This window comes from Triticum dicoccoides, chromosome 4A, assembly GCF_002162155.2.
Source record: "Triticum dicoccoides isolate Atlit2015 ecotype Zavitan chromosome 4A, WEW_v2.0, whole genome shotgun sequence".
In the NCBI taxonomy this organism is placed as follows: Eukaryota; Viridiplantae; Streptophyta; class Magnoliopsida; order Poales; family Poaceae; genus Triticum; species Triticum dicoccoides.
In genome coordinates, this window is record NC_041386.1 from 452,498,800 (window position 1) to 452,518,017 (window position 19,218).

A 19,218-nucleotide genomic window follows, 5' to 3' on the forward strand; every position below is an offset into this window, starting at 1 on the left:
GGATCAAACATATACTTCTGGAACCCCAAAAATTCTAAAATAAATTACTGGACGTGAGGAATTTATCTATTAATCATCTGCAAAAATAATCAACTAAGTATCACTCTCCAGTAAAACATAGCAGCAAATCTCGTGAGCGCGAACGCTTCTGTTTTTTACAACAAGATCGCAAAGACTTCACCCAAGTCTTCCCAAAGGTTCTACTTGGCACAAACACTAATCAAAACATAAAACCACATCTAAACAGAGGCTAAATGAATTATTTATTACTAAACAGGATCGAAAAGCAAAGAACAAAAATGAAGTTGGGTTGCCTCCCAACAAGCGCTATCGTTTAACGCCCCTAGCTAGGCATGATGATTTCAATGATGCTCACATAAAAGATAAGAATTGAAACATAAATAGAGCATCATGAAGAATATGACTAGCACATTTAAGTCTAACCCACTTCCTATGCATAGGGATTTTCTGAACAAACAACTTGTGGGAACAAGAATCAACTTGCATAGGAAGGTAAAACAAGCATAACTTTAAAACTTTAAGCACATAGAGAGGAAACTTGATATTATTGTAACTCCTACAAGCATATATTCCTCCCTCATAATAAATTTCAGTAGCATCATGAATAAATTCAACAATATAACCATCACATAAGGCATTCTTTCATGATCTACAAGCATAGAAAATTTACTACTCTCCACATAGGCAAAATTCTTCTCATTCGAAATAGTGTGAGTATCATAAGAAACTCGAATACTACAAATTGTTTCCACATTAAAAGAGTAATGTTCAGAAAAGGGGTAATCATAATCATGACAAGTTTTATAAATATAATCATCACTACTTTTTATAGCATAAGTGTCATCACAATAATTATCATAAGTGGCAACTTTGTTCTCATCATAATCAATTGAAACCTCTTCCAAGATAGTGGAATCATTACTAAATAAAGTCATGACCTCTCCAAATCCACTTTTATCAATATAATCATCATAAATAGGAGGCATGCTATCATCATAATAAATTTGCTCATCAAAACTTGGGGGACAAAAAAATATCATCTTCATCAAACATAGCTTCCCCAAGCTTGTGGTTTTGCATATCATTAGCATCATGGATATTCAAAGAATTCATACTAACAACATTGCAATCATGCTCATCATTCAAATATTTTATGCCAAGCATTCTATGTAATTCTTCTTCTAGTACTTGAGCACAATTTTCCTTCCCATCATTTTCACGAAAGACATTAAAAAGATGAAGCATATGAGGTACCCTCAATTCCATTTTTATAATTTTCTTTTATAAACTAAACTAGTGATAAAACAAGAAACTAAAAGATTCGATTGCAAGATCTAAAGATATACCTTCAAGCGCTAACCTCCCCGGCAACGGCACCAGAAAAGAACTTGATGTCTACTACACAACCTTCTTCTTGTAGCCGTTGTTGGTCCTCCAAGTGCAGAGGTTTGTAGGACAGTAGCAAATTTCCCTCAAGTGGATGACCTAAGGTTTATCAATCCGTGGGAGGCGTAGGATGAAGATGGTCTCTCTCAAGCAACCCTGCAACCAAATAACAAAAAGTCTCTTGTGTCCCCAACACACCCAATACAATGGTAAATTGTATAGGTGCACTAGTTCGGCGAAGAGATGGTGATACAAGTGCAATATGGATGGTAGATATAGGTTTTTGTAATCTGAAAATATAAAAACAAAAAGGTAGCAAGTGGTAAAAGTGAGCACAAACAGTATTGCAATGCTAGGAAACAAGGCCTAGGGTTCATACTTTCACTAGTGCAAGTTCTCTCAACAATAATAACACAATTGGATCATATAACTATCCCTCAACATGCAACAAAGAGTCACTCCAAAGTCACTAATAGCGGAGAACAAACGAAGAGATTATTGTAGGGTATGAAACCACCTCAAAGTTATCTTTCTGATCGATCTATTCAAGAGTCCGTAGTAAAATAACACGAAGCTATTCTTTCCGTTCAATCTATCCTAGAGTTGTACTGGAATAACACCTTAAGACACAAATCAACCAAAACCCTAATGTCACCTAGATACTCCAATGTCACCTCAAGTATCTGTGGGTATGATTATACGATATGCATCACACAATCTCTGATTCATCTATTCAACCAACACAAAGAACTTCAAAGAGTGCCCCAAAATTTCTACCGAAGAGTCAAGACGAAAACGTGTGCCAACCCCTATGCATAAGTTCATGAGGTCACGGAACTCGCAAGTTGATCACCAAAACATACATCAAGTGGATCACGTGATATCCCATTGTCACCACACATAAGCACATGCAAGACATACATCAAGTGTTCTCAAATCCTTAAAGACTCAATCCGATAAGATAAGTTCAAAGGGAAAACTCAATTCATCACAAGAGAGTAGAGGGGGAGAAACATCATTAGATCCAACTATAATAGCAAAGCTCGCGATACATCAAGATCGTGCCGACTCAAGAACACGAGAAAGAGAGAGAGAGAGATCAAACACATAGCTACTGGTACATACCCTCAGCCCCGAGGGTGAACTACTCCCTCCTCGTCATGGAGAGCGCCCGGATGATGAAGATGGCCACCGGAGAGGGATTCCCCCCTCTGAGAGGGTGCCGGAACGGGTCTAGATTGGTTTTCGGTGGCTACGAAGGCTTCTGGCGGCGGAACTCCCGACCTAGGTTTCTTTTTGGAAGTTTTGGGTTATATAAGAGGTGTTGGAGTCTGGAACAAGGCAGGGGGGTCTCCGGGCTGTCCACGAGGCAGGGAGGCGCACCCAGGGGGGTGGGCGCCCCCCCCCACCCTCGTGGGTAGCCCGGGTCTCTTCTGGCCCAACTCTTTTACTCCATGGCCTTCTTCTGGTCCAAAAATAAGTTCCGTGCAGTTTCATGTTAATTGGACTCCGTTTGATTTTCCTTTTCTGCGATACTCAAAAACAACGAAAAAAACAGAAACTGGCACTGAGCTCTAGGTTAATAGGTTAGTCCCAAAAATCATATAAAATGACATATAAATGCATATAAAACATCCAAGGTTGATAATATAATAGCATGGAACAATCAAAAATCAGAGATACGTTGGAGACGTATCACCCATCTTGTTATCCTCGATGGCAACAATGCAATACGTGTCGGTTCCCCTTCTGTCACTGGGATGGAGCACCGCAAGATTGAACCCAAAGCTAAGCACTTCTCCCGTTGCAAGAAAAACCAATCTAGTTGGCCAAACCAAATCGATAGTTTGAAGAGACTTGCAAAGATATCAAATCATGCATATAAGAATTCATAGGAGATTGAAATAATATTCATATATAAGCTGATCATAAATCCACAATTCATCGGATCTCGGCAATCACACTGAAAAGAGTACAAAATTGAATAGATCTCCAAGAACATCGAGGAGAACATGGTATTGAGAATCAAAGAGAGAGAAGAAGTCATCTAGCTACTAGCTATGGACCCGTAGGTCTGAGGTAAACTACACACGCTTCATTGGAGAGGCAATGGTGTTGATGTAGACGCCCTCCGTGATCGAATCCTCCTTCGGCAGGACGTCGGAAAAGGCCCCAAGATGGGATCTCACGGGTACACAAGGGTGCGGTGGTGGAAAAGTGTTTTTGTGGCTCTCCTGATAGGTTTTGGAATATTTGAGAATATATATGCGAAAGAAATAGGTCGGTGGAGTCATGAGGGGCCCACAAGGGTAGGGGCGTGCCCTACCCCCTAGGCGTGCCCTCCGTCCTTGTGGCCGCCTCGTGGCTTTCCTGACATGCACTCCAAGTCCTTTGAATGTCTTCTGGTCCAAGAAAAATCATCGCGAAAGTTTCATTCCGTTTGGACTCCATTTGGTATTCCTTTTCTGCGAAACTCTGAAACAAGGAAAAAACAAAAATTGGCACTAGGCTCTAGGTTAATAGGTTAGTATCAAAAATCATATAAAATCGCATAATAATGCATATAAAACTTCCAAAACAGATAATATAATAGCATGAAACAATCAAAAATTATAGATACATTGGAAACATATCAAGCATCGAAGCCACCATCAACAAATGTGAGAAGGAAGATAAGCGGGAACATAGATGAGATGCACGTGGACCCATTAAGGTCCTCAGTCATGACTACCGTGTTAAAGACGTGTGGATGCTTTTTTCCGTTGCAATGCACAAACATTTTTGCTAGTTTATGCTAAGGGGGTTGTAAGGTCTGTCCACCTTGACGCCTAGCCAGCCGCCTCCTACCCCAAAAAATTAGAGTTTCTCTGCCTCCCGCCGACGCCAGCGTCGGTCCGCCCCGTCTACCATGGCCTTAGGGCCATGGGGACGGAGTGGATCCCGGCCCTTGCCGGTGGGAGGGCTCCGTTTTTAGATCCTTTTTCGAAATTTGTTAGGGTTTGTGTCCTACTCAGGAAGGAAAGACGATGGCGACTCCCTGAAGATGGAATAAAGGCCTACCGGCCTAGTCCCCGTTCCGGTGATGCGTCTAGCATCGTCGGTGGGCGTGTGGAGGTGTCTCCGGTGGATCTCTCTCTGGTGGATTTGCTCAGATTTGTTCGTTGTTCGTCTTTGTTCGTGTGTCTTCAGGTTGGATCCTTCTTATCTACACTCTTCATCGGCGGCGGTTACTGTTCTGGTGCGTTGCTTCTACGGGCCTTAGTACGATGACTTTCCGACTGTCAGCTACAACAAGGTTTGTCAGGCTCCGGCGAGGGAGGGATGATGACAGCGGCGCGCCTTCGGCTCGCTTCGATGCTGGTAGTCGTCGCTAGGTGGTCTACGGATCTGGATGTAATTTTTATTATTTCTAGTGTTCGTTGTACTACCATGATTGAAGATGAATAGATCGAAAGTTTATCCCGAAAAAAAATTAGTTCTTCAAAATGAGAGCCACAAGTTGACAAGTCTAAAAAAATCTTGCCACACTTTTTAAGTGTATGTGATGTTGGACCCTAGTGTGGCTTGACTAAGGTGCGACTTGAATCAAACACCCACATAAGGGCTCATTCTGTTTGGAGGAAATTAGAACCTAGGAATTAGGAGTAGTATAGGATTTGATAGGATGACACTTGTCATCCTAAGGAATTGACTTGACTCGTTTCTACGTGAAAAATGAGCTTTGAGTGGATGTGTAGTTTCCTCAAAAACACAGGAAATAAATAGTATTCCTACAAAATTCCTATACGCATTTCCTATAAACCGAATGCATATATAGGAAATTTTCCTCCGGAATCTTTGTTTCTATGTTATTCCTATAAAATCTTCCAAACCGAATGGGGTCTAAGTTGATCAAACTTTAACCATAGACAAACTTAGGGCTTGTTTGGTTCGGCCGTGGATTTCTAAAAGCGGCTGTAAAAAAGCTGCTGTGGAAAAACAGCTGTGGAAAATCTGATGTGAAAAAGATGTAGGTCATTTGGCAAACCAGCTGATACAGCCTTTTCAAATTTTGGCCCGCAGCGGAATCAGATTTTAAAAAGCACGTCCTGGATTGCTTCCGCTTTTGGTTCAGATTTTGACAACGGATTTCTAAAATTGGATTCTGTTAGGTTCGCCCTTTAGTTCAGATTCTGCTGCGCGACAACGGAAGATAAAATCTGAACCAGGGCCTTAGTCTCAAACCAAGCAACGCTGAATCAATTGGGGCTGCTGGTGCGCCGCGTGTCCGTGGGGGAGTCGTCTTCTCCCTCCCTCCCTCCCAGGCTCCCACTAACTTCTTGCCGCAGAAACCGACTACCGTCCCGTCCCCTCCTACCTCCCCACGAAACGGAATTTCTCCTCTCCCGCCGCCACACCCCCACCCCACCCCCGCTGGAGAAGACAGCCGAGCCGCCGCCTCCTGGATCCACAGGTTCGTGGTCCCGATTCCCGTTTGCTTTGGCCAGTACCTCTGTCAGCCGATCGAATCGAGATTGTTTTGTTTCGTTCCTAATTCATTCATTCCTCTCAATCCGTATTCTTCCAGCGCGTTAGGACTAATAACTGGGACTAGCGGATCCATCGGTCCAGCATGGAGCCCTCAGCACAGGGAGGGCCTTCTACTTCCACGTCGGTACGTATGCGTGTTGATCTCTGCTTGTTTTCCTCTTGCTCGTACTACCCACCTTCCTATGCCTTCAAGATTTCGATGTTCAGATATTATCCGAGTCGCTTAGGAATTTAGTACCTGTAGAGTTTTTTTGTTTTTTTTTTACTTTGGTAAGAATGAAGCAGGCAGCCGCCATAGTTGTCTGTTTGCCTTGTGAGTTGCGTGCCATAATAAAGCTGAACTTTTCGACCCCTTATCCTTATCCTTCCTTCGTACTACCCGTCTTCTTCATATGCATTTTCAAGTTTAATCGGGAAGGAAGGGTTTGGTGCCATCAACTTTACCACATTGTAGCAACACTTCTATGTTTTTATTATTATTATTATATCAATCTGCAGAAATATAAGCATGCCCGTCACTAGGTGAAAGGAATTGAATTGAGCCGATTCAAGTTGAGAGTTGACATTCCTTTCACAAGGAAATTGGTCTGCTACTCGTGTAGCCATTTTTATGCAGCGCGAACGATTAAATGGCAATTCCTGCAATATTCTGAACCCAAGTTGCTTGATACGTCGTGCTATTAACATCCACACAAATGCACCAAGCCAAGTTGCCAAGTGATTTGGCTTACTTAACCTTAGTGCCAGGACAGGGTTGTTACAAACGTATCGGTTACCTGCAGTATGCTGGCTAAAGGCCCCTGTGGTCATTTTTTTTGTTTTTGTTTTATCACTTCCTTGTGCTAACAGAATAGTTACTGATAAATCACAAATCTAGGTTGACGATAGCCAATCCGTCGATAGGGCTGAAGATTCAGAACTCTTCCCCTCTGTCCCAGCATTAAACCAAGCTGCGTCTAATCTTGCCCAAATAGCTTCGTATTTTACCCAGTGCCTCCCAGTGCCTGGTTACACAGGTTAGATTTCTTGTTCTGACTGACGATTATGCCGTAAGATTTTTTTATTCATGTCATAAATCTGGTTGAACCCCTTCATATATTTACTCTCGATTACAGGAATACCGGAGGAAGACCAAGAACTAGCAATACTTCCACCGGTCTCAACTTCTGGCAGGCCTGCTCTTCAGACTTCTTCTGCAGAGTTGGATGGCAGTAGCTTGTCTCCCAGTGTAATAAGTTCCTCTCAAGAAACCTTGGAAATCTCAGGGCAGATGGCACCTTTTCGTGTTTTTCAGAATGGAGCTTCACTATTTCAAGGGTAGAGATTGCTCTGTCATTTGTGTATTATACTTTTCAAGTATATCTATTTTTCATTGAAACCAGCAGTGTTTTCTTATTATTTTTAGATTAAATTGGAATTGGAATATAATGGTGGATTCTTTATATGTCTATATGCAGTCTCGTAGATCGTGCTCGGAAAACTGTACGTGGTTCAGCAGATGATATCGGATGGCTTCAGCGCACTCAAGGCTTACCTGCAGCTGAGGATGGGACGACCAGATTTATGGAGATCCTTGACTCCGTGAGGTCAGTGAAAATAAAAAACTGAATCTCAGTTTTTACAATATGTAAAGAATGCTTTTAGTAACTATCTTACATATTTATTTCACTCCTCTCCAGAAAAAATGAGCACAAGCTACCTGATGCGGTGGTGTATTTGTTAGTTCCAGGTTAGTCTGATGCTACGTCGATACTGAAAACAATTTATGGAACTTTTGTGGTTACACATGTTCTTCTGCTTTTACAGGTTTATTTAGTAACCATGGGCCACTTTACTTTGTGAAGACAAAAGCATACTTCTCCAAAATGGGTCTGGTTTGTCACATTGCCAAGATTCACAGTGAGGTACTTACCTATATTGGTTTGTGTTTTTCTCTTGATATACTATTTTCATCAAGTGATACTAAAGGTGTCCTTCAGTCTTCAGTAAGTAAAAACGCAAGGGAGATAAAAGAATACATTGAAGAAATATACTGGGGATCAAGGAAATGTGTGCTCCTTCTCGGTCATAGCAAGGGTGGTGTAGATGCGGCAGCAGCTCTGTCACTCTACTGGCCACAACTGAAAGACAAGGTTGCAGGTTTGGTACTAGCTCAAAGCCCCTATGGAGGAAGCCCAGTTGCTTCTGATATCCTAAGAGAGGGGCAGCTTGGTGACTATGTCATGCTACGCAAGCTTATGGAGATTTTGGTTTCGAAAGTCCTTAAGGTATTTTCTGTGAATTGATCATTGCAATCATTACCATGTCAGCTTACACAGTGGACGACACCAAATTTAATTTCATAATCATTTGGGTTTCTCCAGGGTGATTTGCAGGCGCTAGAAGATCTGACATATGAAAGGAGGAAAGAATTCCTGGCGCAGCACCCATTGCCCCCCGAGGTGCCAATTGTATCATTCCACACGGAGGCAAGCATCACCCCCAGTGTGCTGACAGCCCTCTCTCATGTTGCGCATGTTGAGCTGCCGGTTGCCGCTGACGGCAATCCTGCGAGGATTCCTGTTGTAATGCCACTTTCAGCTGCCTTGGCAGCATGCTCGCAGCTGCTGGTGGCGAGGTATAGTGAGAAGAGTGACGGTCTTGTGACGAGGAAGGATGCTGAAGTTCCCGGATCGGTGGCGGTCCGACCAGAGCGGAAGCTGGACCATGCGTGGATGGTGTATTCCTCGATGAATGAGGAGCCTGGGGATCAGGCGAACACGTCGCAGGTATGCGAAGCTCTGCTGACTCTGCTTGTCGAGGTTGCGCAGAAAAGGAGGCATGAGACGGCCATGAAAGACGAATAGGGAAAGCGTTGGAGCTGTGCTGACAGATTTGTGTAACTATAGATTGACTAGGTGGTTGTTGGTAGAGGTTGAAACTGCTTTCTCGTAACCTTGCCGAAGCTGACCTTTATGCATATACTTCTGGTTTCTTGACATGGAATATCTTTATTCCATTAACCAACGTGCACAGCAATGTCGCTGGCCACCAAGTCTCGGACAAAGGTCGGAGCGCCACCTGGCCATACGGCTTGGGGCTCGACGCCCATCTTCGAACCGAACGCCGCTAAGGCTTCCGGGAAGTTCTGGGACAAAATGTCACCTTAAAAGACAGAAAAATGTATATTAAGAACAGCTTTTATTTCTCGAAACAAAACACCCACTGGTGCCAGGTCCAAGTCGGTCTACGTGATGGCCTTCTTGAGCTCCATAGCATTTGTCTCGATAAAGATCTGTGTCAAGCACCACCCTTGAGCAGCTTGAATGGCTAGTTCTTTTGGTGGCAATTTTAGGCTTCTAGAAGCACAACCAAGAATGTCTTTAAGGCTAGTCATAGTGGGAGTAACTTAGCAAGTAACCTAGGGCACTCCAAGAAATTTTTGCTTATGTGGCATGTAATTAATGAGAGGTGGTAACATAATATGTTACTGTAACATAGTGTTTTCCAAGACAAGATGAGTCTACAAGCTAATTAATGAAGTCTTCTATGATACTACTACTATATTACTTTGCACTATGAAGATAGTAACTTAGACTAGTGTCATATGTATGACACTAGTATAAGTTACTCCCCACTATGACCAGCCTAAGAGCCTACTAGTCAAGTCTTAATTAGTAGTAGTCTTCTAAAATAAATAAATTTGATTGGGCTTCTAGAATGGGTAGGGGACAGCCTACCCATTCTTTGTTGTGCTGGAAGCCAACAAAATCTTTGTTGTGCTGGAAGCCAACAAAAGAACTGGCTCGGCACGTCAGTGTGTGGATCAAGCAATTCATCTATCTTTATGGAAAGACCCTTTGGTGTAATTGGTTGGTCGTCTTGACCCACTTACAAGGGACCCATGAATATGTCCAAATTTGTATCGATGATCCCTTAATTGGTTAGTCGTCTTGACCCACTTACAAGGGGCCCATGGATATGTCCAAACTTGTCCCACTTAATTGGTTGGCCGCTTTCAATGTGTTGCGTATTTGGCCGTCTGTCACTCCGATTTGGTCATTTTCGTGGGTTGTCTGTCAGCTTCATAGAAGATCATGGACAAGGGCGAGAGAAAGAAGAAGGCGTTGGGAAAAAACATGTGAATATTTAATTTTACAGTTTATATTTAAGGGGTCTGTTTGGCCGCAGCTCAAACTGACCCTTAAAATGCGTTTTCCATGAACTAAAAACCGTGTTTTCAGTTTCGCGGTTTAAGGGGTCTGCTAGAGATGTTCTTAGCTAGCATGGCGAAGTTGAATGAATAAAGATCCTTATATCCCAAACCTCCTTTGTCCTTTGACAGTGTAAGCTTCTCCCAACTAATCCAATGAACTTTGTTTTCATTTTGCTATTGGGTCCAAAAATATCTATCAACACTTATTATTGTGAGATAGAGAGAGATGACATGTGGGTGTAGGGGTATTTTTTGTCATATAACATGGTCAACGGGTTTGACCTGACAATAACGATGTCTGATGGCATTTTTTAGATATCTAATGGCTTTTTTGAATAAGCATATCACGAAATGATGACATTTTTTAGCAGTTGTAACTTCTAATGACAAAACTGAGTAGTGGGACACAACTAGTAACATAAATGATAAAAACCCATTGTAAAGGGGCCGACCCTTCCCAATAAAGCAGAGAAGAATATTGTCATTTACTTTGATCTACTTTTCAGTAATTAGGGTTAGGTCAGTAGTAGTTCTTCCAAATACCATGTAGGACTTGTTCGAATCTTAGAAGTTTGCCTAGTTGGTGCTCCTGAATGTGTTGTGAATAACTTTGAACCTCTGATTATGATCTGCAACAAGAAAGAACATTGCTACTTGCTTTTTCATATAGGTGTGGATATTATCATCTAGCAACCCTTTGCCCCTAAACGTCTCCACTAGCTTGGCAAAAGGTGCTCGTCGCATTCGAAGCATGCTCACAACCTCTACATTGTTGTAGTCTTGTAGATGTAGTTCAGATTCACTCTCCCTACTTAGGCTTACAATGGACCATAACAGGTCACAGGTTTATCACCTGATGAATCACTCTCATGTGGACCAATATGACACATGCCTAAATCATAGTTATGAGTCTTGCTGAATAAACAACTTGCTTCATCCGTTGGTCCTAATGAAATCGATGTGGTGGTAAGTAATTGCGAAATCGACCATACCTAACGACCTAATAATGAAGGGTGGTTGTATGGTGTTTACTGCCATTGGAGCTAACGACCCGCCCGTGTCGGAGACGAGGCCAGCAATACAGAGATAGAGCAGGTCCTACTAGCGGAGACGAAGGGGAGAAGCAAGTTCTCGTCGGTTTCGCAGATCTGAGTCGCCATCACTGGTGTTAAGAATTGAGACTGGATTTGTCCTACCGCTAGAGGAGATTGAGTAAATGGGTGAAGAGGGAGATTTCATGTCGATTTTTGTCTCCCACCATGTCCATGCCGATTCCTCCTAGCATCATCGTTTACATCGCACCCCCTTTTGCACTCGACTCAGCCTGGTTCGTTGGAAGCGATCGATTCGAGCGTTTCTCATGAGTCAGGCTCTAAGCTACTTTTATGGTTCGTGCGCATGCAGGCCAGGCCCTTGTGTACACAACCAATTTTTTTTTTCTTGCACCCACTGGACTAGTTTGAAGAAATGTAGGCTATCAAACACACCCTATGCTTACTCGTCTACTTACATTTTTTTGAGAAAAACTTGTCTACTTACATACGCACCGCACTGATAGGTGGGCCTAATCAGTCGGCGATGCCCACAGGCCATTAGGCTCGGATCGAGTGGGGGTTGCCTAAACTTTTTGAATCAAATCCGTCAAAAAATCTCCCACGATACAATGTGCAGAATACGATCCGGTGTGGCATTAACCCAGACCATAGGCATTTCATTACTCACCCCTTCTTTTGCATTAAGCTTGTTTGTGTGTATTAGTACTATATAAGTGGGTAATCAGAAAATGGAACTGTTTAAATATGTGAGCACTCCTTCTGCATTGAAATAACAGTGTCATAAGTCTTATATTTTGATAGGGAGGGAGTATTAAGCTACCAGTCCATCCGAACAAGTACTAAAAAGAAGGGTTGTGTGCTATCAAGTTGGACATGCACAATGCTTCCGACCGAGTGGAATGGTCTTTCTTAAAAGCAATTTTGGTGAAGCTGGGTTTCAAAGAAAACTGGATGAACTTGATTATGCAATGTGTGTCCTCTGTGGAGTACGGGGTTCGGTTTAATGCAGATGAGACTGGTAACTTCAAACCAACTAGAGGGCTAAGGCAGGGGGACCCCCTCTCCCCCTACTTATTCCTGTTATGTACGGAGAGCCTGACTGCCCTTTTAGCAAACGCGGAGGAGAGGGAAAATATTTCCGGCATAAAAGTTAGCAGGGAAGCCCCTTCAGTTTCGAATCTATTATTTGCGGATGATTCTTTGATCCTCATGCGAGCAAATGCTGCAAACGCGGAGGCCCTTAGAGTAGTTCTGGACTCTTACTTTGCCGCCTCGAGGCAAATGGTGAGTGTCGAAAAATCCAGTATATTTTCTAGTCCCAATACAAAAGTGGAGAACAAAGTGCAAATCTGTATAATTTTAAATATTATGACGGAGACACTTAACGATAAATATTTGGGACTACCTGCCAATGTGGGCATGGACAAAAGCGATTGTTTCCAGTTCTTGATTGATCGTATTATTATGAAGATTAGTGGATGGAAAGAAAGGTTGTTATCGGCGGGTGGAAAAGAAATTTTGCTTAAGTCTGTTGTTCAAGCTATCCCAACATATGCAATGTCCGTCTTTAAAATTACTAAAAACATTTGCAAAGGAATCATATACGTGATGTCGCAATTCTGGTGGGGTGACGAGGACAATTAGAAAAGAATGCACTGGATGGCGTGGTGGAAGATGTGTGTTCCAAAAGACCAAGGTGGAATGGGTTTCCGTGATATACACTGCTTTAACCTGGCTTTGTTAGCGAAACAAGTTTGGCGCCTCTTGGAAAATCCTGAATCGTTATGTGCAATAATTCTAAGAGCAAAGTATTTCCCGAAGGGCGATTTGATGAGCGCGGTATTAAAAAAGGACTCCTCTTTTACGTGGCAAAGCATTATGGCGGGAGTGGATTCACTCAGGAATGGCAATATATGGAGAGTCGAAAGAGGAGAAAATATTGACATATGGAGAGATGCATGGATCTCAAATTGTGCAGATAGAAAAATTATTACACCGAGAAGGGGGAATATCTTGACGAAAGTTTCTAATCTTATTGACCCAATCACGAATTGTTGGGATGAAGATTGGGTGAGACAAACTTTATGGCCAATTGATACCCGTAGAGTCCTAGCGATCCCGATCCCTATGCACAATATGTCGGACTTTATTGCTTGGAGCTATACAAAAAACGGTTTATACACTGTACAATCAGCGTATGTGGAGGAATGGAAAAAGCAACATGGGAGGAAATTGGAATACTCAGATGGCATGGGTAGAAATAAGGTCAATCCTATTTGGGGTAAGATCTAGAAATTAGCTTGTCCGGCGAAGGTTAAATTTTTTATTTAGCGGACGCTCCACAAGACTCTACCGTGTCGTGTTACACTGGCCAACAGGCGTATAAAAACTCAGCCAATATGCCCAGCATGTTTGGATGGGCCAGAGAACATGAAACATATATTATTTCTGTCCCAGAAGGCAAAAGAAGTGTGAGAATATTTGGGTGAAGTGGTAAAAAAAGCCCGTGTCATTGACCGTGCAGGAGAGGCAGTCCTTGAATTCTTACTCCTTATGCCTGACGATGAATTACCTATATTGGGCTCCCGGAATGCAGGGGAACTAATCGCTATAGCTGCTTCGTATTTATGGTGGAATAGACAGAAACTAGTCCATGAGGGTAAGTCTTAAGAGGCGTCTCAAACCTCTATGGGGATTAGGGCTATAACAACGAATTATGTAAATGCCCACTAACCTAAAGCAAAGAGAAAGAATGAAGGATGGTGCAGACCTTCCATGGGGTTTGTTAAATTGAATGTGGGTGCTTCTTTTGATCATGATCAGCTACGGGGCACAACAGGTGCTGTTATCAAAGATGACAAAGGAAACTTCATAGTAGGTGGTAACTGAAAGATTCAGTACTGTGCGGATGCTCTGACAGTGGAGGCGTTAGCACTCAGGTTTGGTTTAGTGTTGGCACAGAAAACGAGCTGCAATCGTCTCATTATCAATTCTGATAATATGGAAGTCATTGACACAATGAGTTTGTCGTTATACGGATGAAAAGCATATCTCATAATGTTTGACATATTATATTATGAAATAGAACAATTGTTTTATCATTTATTGTTATTCTATGGCAATGTGTGGATATTTAGTATAAGGTATATGTCGGACAAGATTGATGTTGAACCACTAGAGTATGCGTCCGTTATCGTATGATATGTACCATTTCATATATCATGGCCGGTTATGATAGTGTGCATTCCTTGGCACTGGGAATTGGCCGTGGACACCATAAAGGGAAGAGGAGGAGGGGGCGATGTCGTTAGGCGGCGCTAAGAGGAAGGTGTGGACTGAACGCCGTGGCGGAGAGATGGCAACGACGTCATCGAGGAGAGCAGGACGGAGGAATGAGATGTGAGTGTGAGCGTTGTGCCATGCGGTGAAAGAATGAGAGAGTGAATTGCTCTTTTAAAAAATAAATCAGAAGAAAGATGTGTCTTTTTAGGGTAAGCATTTGTTTGCTACAAAAGAAATGTCATATACTTTTATATAGTGAAAAATATAAGATAACCCAACAAGTCATCTCTGAAGAAAAAATACATGAAATGATTCACATGTGAGATTATAGTTTACTAGAATTGGAATGCGAGTCACTCTATTAAAAAGCACGACACCACTCACTCCGACTAAAAACGGTCACCTACTCTCATTTGAGGTTGGCTTGCATTTAGCATCTGACCAATGAATGAAGTGCATATGAATAATTATTCTTTATATAGTTGTTGTGCACGATAATACATAAGGTGTGTTTCTATATATATTTATGTTCACAGAGTATGAGAGAGATTGAGATGGATTATGTAGACCTTCAAAAAGAATTTATCGACGATAAGGGTGTGTTGAAGCGATGTTGATAGAAGGCACAAAAACTCACTGTGTTTTATACAACGAAAGGCCAGTAGCAACTATAATCTCACATGTGAATCATTTCCTGTTATGGTTTACTAGTTTACTAGAATGATTCATTGTGTTTTATACAACGAAAGGCCTGTAGCAACTATAATCTCACATTGTCAGATGCTAAATGCAAGCGAACCTCAAATGAGAGTAGGTGGCCGTTTTTAGTCGGAGTGGTATCGTGCCTTTTAGTAGAGTGACTCGCATTTCAATTCTAGTAAATTATAATCTCACATGTGAATCATTTCCTGTATTTTTTTCTTCAATGACTTGTTGGGTTATCTTATATTTTCACTATATAAAAGTATGTGACATTTCTCTTGTAGCAAACAATTCACTCTCTCATTCTCTCACCGCATGACACAACGCTCACACCCACATCTCATTCCTCCGTCCTGCCCTCCTCGATGACGTCGTTGCCATCTCTCCGCCACGGCGTTTAGTCCACACCTTCCTCTTAGCGCTGCCTGACGACATCACCCCCCCTCCTCCTCTTCCCTCTATGGTGTCCACGGCCAATTCCCAGTGCCAAGAAATGCACACTATCATAACCGGCCATGATATATGAAATGGTACATATCATACAATAACGGACGCATAATCTAGTGGTTCAACATCAATCTTGTCTGGCATATACCTTATACTAAATATCCACACATTGCCATAGAATAACAATAAATGATAAAACAATTGTTCTATTTCATAAAATAATATGTCAAGCATTGTGAAATATGCTTTCCATGATGTGATATGCTTTCCATCCGTATAACAACAAACTCATTTTTCGGCTTTTTCTCTCTATCAATAATTGTCGTGTCTCTTTAACCACACTCTATTTAGAAGAAAAATAATAATTCTACCCCTCCTTTCCATTCTCGACACCATGTCCGAGCTCTCTTTTCAATATCTATACTTCCCTTCCTGATTGTTTGTCCTGGATGGTCTCCTTGCAAACATGGCCCAATATGAATCCCCCCTCTTTCCACCTACACATGTTGATTCCTTCCCATGCACTGCAGTATACACACACACGTACACCACCATCAGTTTCACTTTAGTTTTGTTCGGTTGAGTTGGTATCAATCATGCATGTATATATGTACACAACAACTGTTTCATGGAGGAAAGCAAATGCAGATGTAAGCTTACCGGTCTAACCGCTCCTTCCTCAAGGTGCACAAGTCATTTCTCAACACTCTCCAGGTGCTCGAGCACATCGTCCACCTGCAGTAACACCATCTTGACCAAACACCCTAGTGCGGACGACCTGCAAATGGTCCATGACATCATTCACAGATACATAAGTGCCGCCAATTGATTCATCTTGTCATATACAACAATATACATCGCAATACAATTAATTCATTCTTCGTATAGAACTAAAAAGAATCAACAACGGAAAGTCTATAGCTGTCAAAATATGTCTGACAATGTTCCATTTTCTACTACCTAGCAAGAACAGAATAGCACCAAAAGATTCAGCATGAGATTGATTACCTTGGTGAGTTAGAGAGAAGGCCGGAACAGAATCCTGTCACTTACTCCTTGGGCCCTTCATGTGCCGCACGCCGTTAGTCTCCTTCTCCTTTATCTTCCCGAGCCTCCTTGGCAACTACTGAGTGAGGAGCAGCGAGCCGACGCGATCGGTCGGGACTCGGGAGCCTAGCCAGCGCCAGCGGCTCCCTCTAACATCATCACCGTCCGAAGAGGGACGCAGCCACAACATAAGTGATCATCGGCCATGGCTACGTGGACGAGACCGGTGGCGGGATTCGATTCGATTAGAGCGCTCGCACACAGTCACCACGTCCGGTGGCCTCTCACACCCGAACTAATCCAATCTAGGCAGGGTTCGTCACCGACAGATCAATCCAATCTGGATGGATTGATCTTCACTCAAGCGATTTTGGTGGGGCACGCGGTGGCGGTGAACCTAGAAGAAGATAGAGGGTCGAGCGACATAGGATGGGAAGGGTCATGCGATTCGGTTTCATGGGAGAGAAAACCAACGATGAGGTGGTGGTGGGAGGTGGAGGCTGAAAAAATCATGCGTATCGAACTACCAACTCGAAGAGAGATATTTGTTGTTAGAAAAGGCGAGGATCGATAAATTAGGAAAGTTAAGATTTGGAATTGATTGCTATGAAACTAAAATTTATTGTTTGGTAAGTGCTATGGGATCCTGCCTATTTGTAACATATCTAGTTAGGAAAGTTTGAAAAGGTTAGAAAAGTTTTTGTTGGGATGGTAAAAAAATCAACATGAGGATATGGCGGTGGGAGGTGGGACGAAAAAAAACCAGCAAAATAAAACAATTGAAAGTGATGGGACGAAAAAAACCATACTATTCAACCAACTCATACATTAGGAGTAGAGATTAATAAAGTTGTGGACGATGAGCGGCTGTGATCAGTTGTAAGTATAGTGGGGTTTTACGCCCAAACTACGAATGTCGTGTTCTCCACAGGGACTAGGCAAATCAGCGGCTATGCTCGGCTAAATCTAGGTAACACAATTGAAATGATGATTGCAGGGAAATAAACCTAAACTATCATATTTCGGAAAATCATCGACAAAGAAGGTGCAAACAAGCATATAGGAGAGATAAGAATGCAATCACTGTCTTTTTGGCATTTTCTTGTTTTACTTAAGACACTAAATCACTAACACAAAAGGAAACAACACAACATGAACTAGTACTGGAAATGACAAGCAAAAGAGGGAAAAAACAAGATTATAAGACATAGACAGATATGTTTCACATCACAAACATATTTATCATACGGACAAAGCTATAACAGAGCCTGAAAATTAAATGATCACACAACTGACTACCACAGAGAGCAATTTCAATACGGAATAAAATCACTAGAAGTAATCTGAATTTATACAAACCACTAACTGACAAATAGGCCACATATATATAATTGTTTCACATCAAACACACACACGTATGTATTTATATCACAAGAACAATAAACTGGAGACCAATCATCAGCAAGTACAGAATATATATGACATATATAGCTAGTTCTTACACATCAACAAAAGAACACCTCACAAGCACAAGTCTAAAACAGTCACATAATTGTACAGTACTATTTCTTATGAATTACAGAGAGAAAGAGAGAGAGAAAGCAACAGCAACTTCAGTTGGTGAAGAAGAGCAGCAGGAGCGTGGGGTTCAGCAGCAGGTTCAGAGAAGGTTGAGAGAGAGAGAGCAGCAGCAGCAGCGGAGGTAAGGAAGAGAAGCAGCAGCAGGGAGTTCAGAGAAGGCTTCAGCAGAGGCGCAGCATGCAGTTGGGAGATGGAGAAGGAGCAGCAGCGTTGAGAGAGCAGCAGGGGGCGCAGTAGAAGAAGAGCAGCTGCAAAAGGGATTGAAAGAGAAGGCAGCAAGCAGCGGCGGGAAGAAGAGGCTGCAGCAGTAGGGGCGCATGAAAAGGAGCAGCAGCAAAGAGGATCAGCAGGCAGAGCAAGCAGGTGGAGGCGCGCGGGGGATCAGACGCCCGCAACCCCTGTGTCTGGACGTCCGCGCGAGGTGCGGCAGTGGCTGGAGATGGTGGTGAGTGGTGGATGCTGATGTTGGTGCTGGTGAATGGATGGCGCTGGGTGCTAGTGGTATGGTAGATGGAGGGGCTGCGGAGGCGCACCACCACGCCGGCCTGGCCGTGGCGGCGGTTGGAGGTGGAGAAGGAGGGGTGAGGGAGATGGAGGTGTAGCCAGGCCCGATGGGGAATGGAGGCGATCTAGGGATTTTGACCCCCTCCCTGATCTGCAAACTTTACACATTAGCCCTCCTCCTTCTCTTCTTTCTTCACAAGAAGGTCCCCCCCCACTTCTTTAGCTAGCCCCCTGGTTACTTCTTTTCATCTCACACAAGTCTCTTCTTCCTTCTTTTCTTCACTCTTCTCGATAGCCACCTAGACGGAATCTTGACGGTTATAGTGCCTTTGCGCACATTTCTGCAAAATAAACCAAAGACTAGTAAACGACCCCTTTAAATGATTTTCATTCAAATATGCAATAGTTCATAGCAAGAATTGTGGTCAGATCACAATATATGGTATATTTGTGTGCCAAAATTATGTA

General features: G+C 42.7%; 1 protein-coding gene, 1 long non-coding RNA gene and 1 pseudogene across 3 annotated transcripts; 2 read left to right on the forward strand and 1 right to left on the reverse strand.

Annotated features, from left to right (window-relative positions):
- The first annotated feature begins 5,674 nt into the window (after positions 1–5,674).
- LOC119286131 lies at positions 5,675–8,915 on the forward strand. Its single transcript, XM_037565480.1, has 9 exons — positions 5,675–5,860; positions 5,975–6,061; positions 6,815–6,953; positions 7,053–7,254; positions 7,395–7,523; positions 7,617–7,666; positions 7,744–7,841; positions 7,917–8,204; positions 8,301–8,915. Exons 2-9 carry the CDS (start codon positions 6,020–6,022, stop codon positions 8,781–8,783), a joined length of 1,431 nt encoding a protein of 476 aa, XP_037421377.1. The 5' UTR covers positions 5,675–5,860; positions 5,975–6,019; the 3' UTR covers positions 8,784–8,915.
- Positions 8,916–11,138: 2,223 nt separating this feature from the next.
- On the forward strand, positions 11,139–14,076 carry LOC119283545 (annotated as a pseudogene).
- Positions 14,077–15,787: 1,711 nt separating this feature from the next.
- Positions 15,788–18,867, reverse strand: LOC119286132. 2 transcript variants are annotated; one of them, XR_005140275.1, is made up of 3 exons: positions 16,627–18,867; positions 16,279–16,396; positions 15,788–16,142 (listed from the first exon to the last, which is right to left on the reverse strand). It is a non-coding gene; the product is annotated as an uncharacterized LOC119286132 (long non-coding RNA). The 2 variants fall into 2 exon arrangements; XR_005140274.1 differs by having other exon boundaries at positions 16,279–18,867.
- Between the last annotated feature and the right edge of the window lie 351 nt (positions 18,868–19,218).

Bases quoted from the DNA above. Each gene is read 5' to 3' on its own strand.
- LOC119286131 (XM_037565480.1), top strand. From the start codon at position 6,020: ATGGAGCCCTCAGCACAGGGAGGGCCTTCTACTTCCACGTCG. The intron at 7,667-7,743 runs GTTAGTCTGATG...CTGCTTTTACAG, and splicing joins GGTGTATTTGTTAGTTCCAG to GTTTATTTAGTAACCATGGG. The intron at 8,205-8,300 runs GTATTTTCTGTG...GGGTTTCTCCAG, and splicing joins TGGTTTCGAAAGTCCTTAAG to GGTGATTTGCAGGCGCTAGA.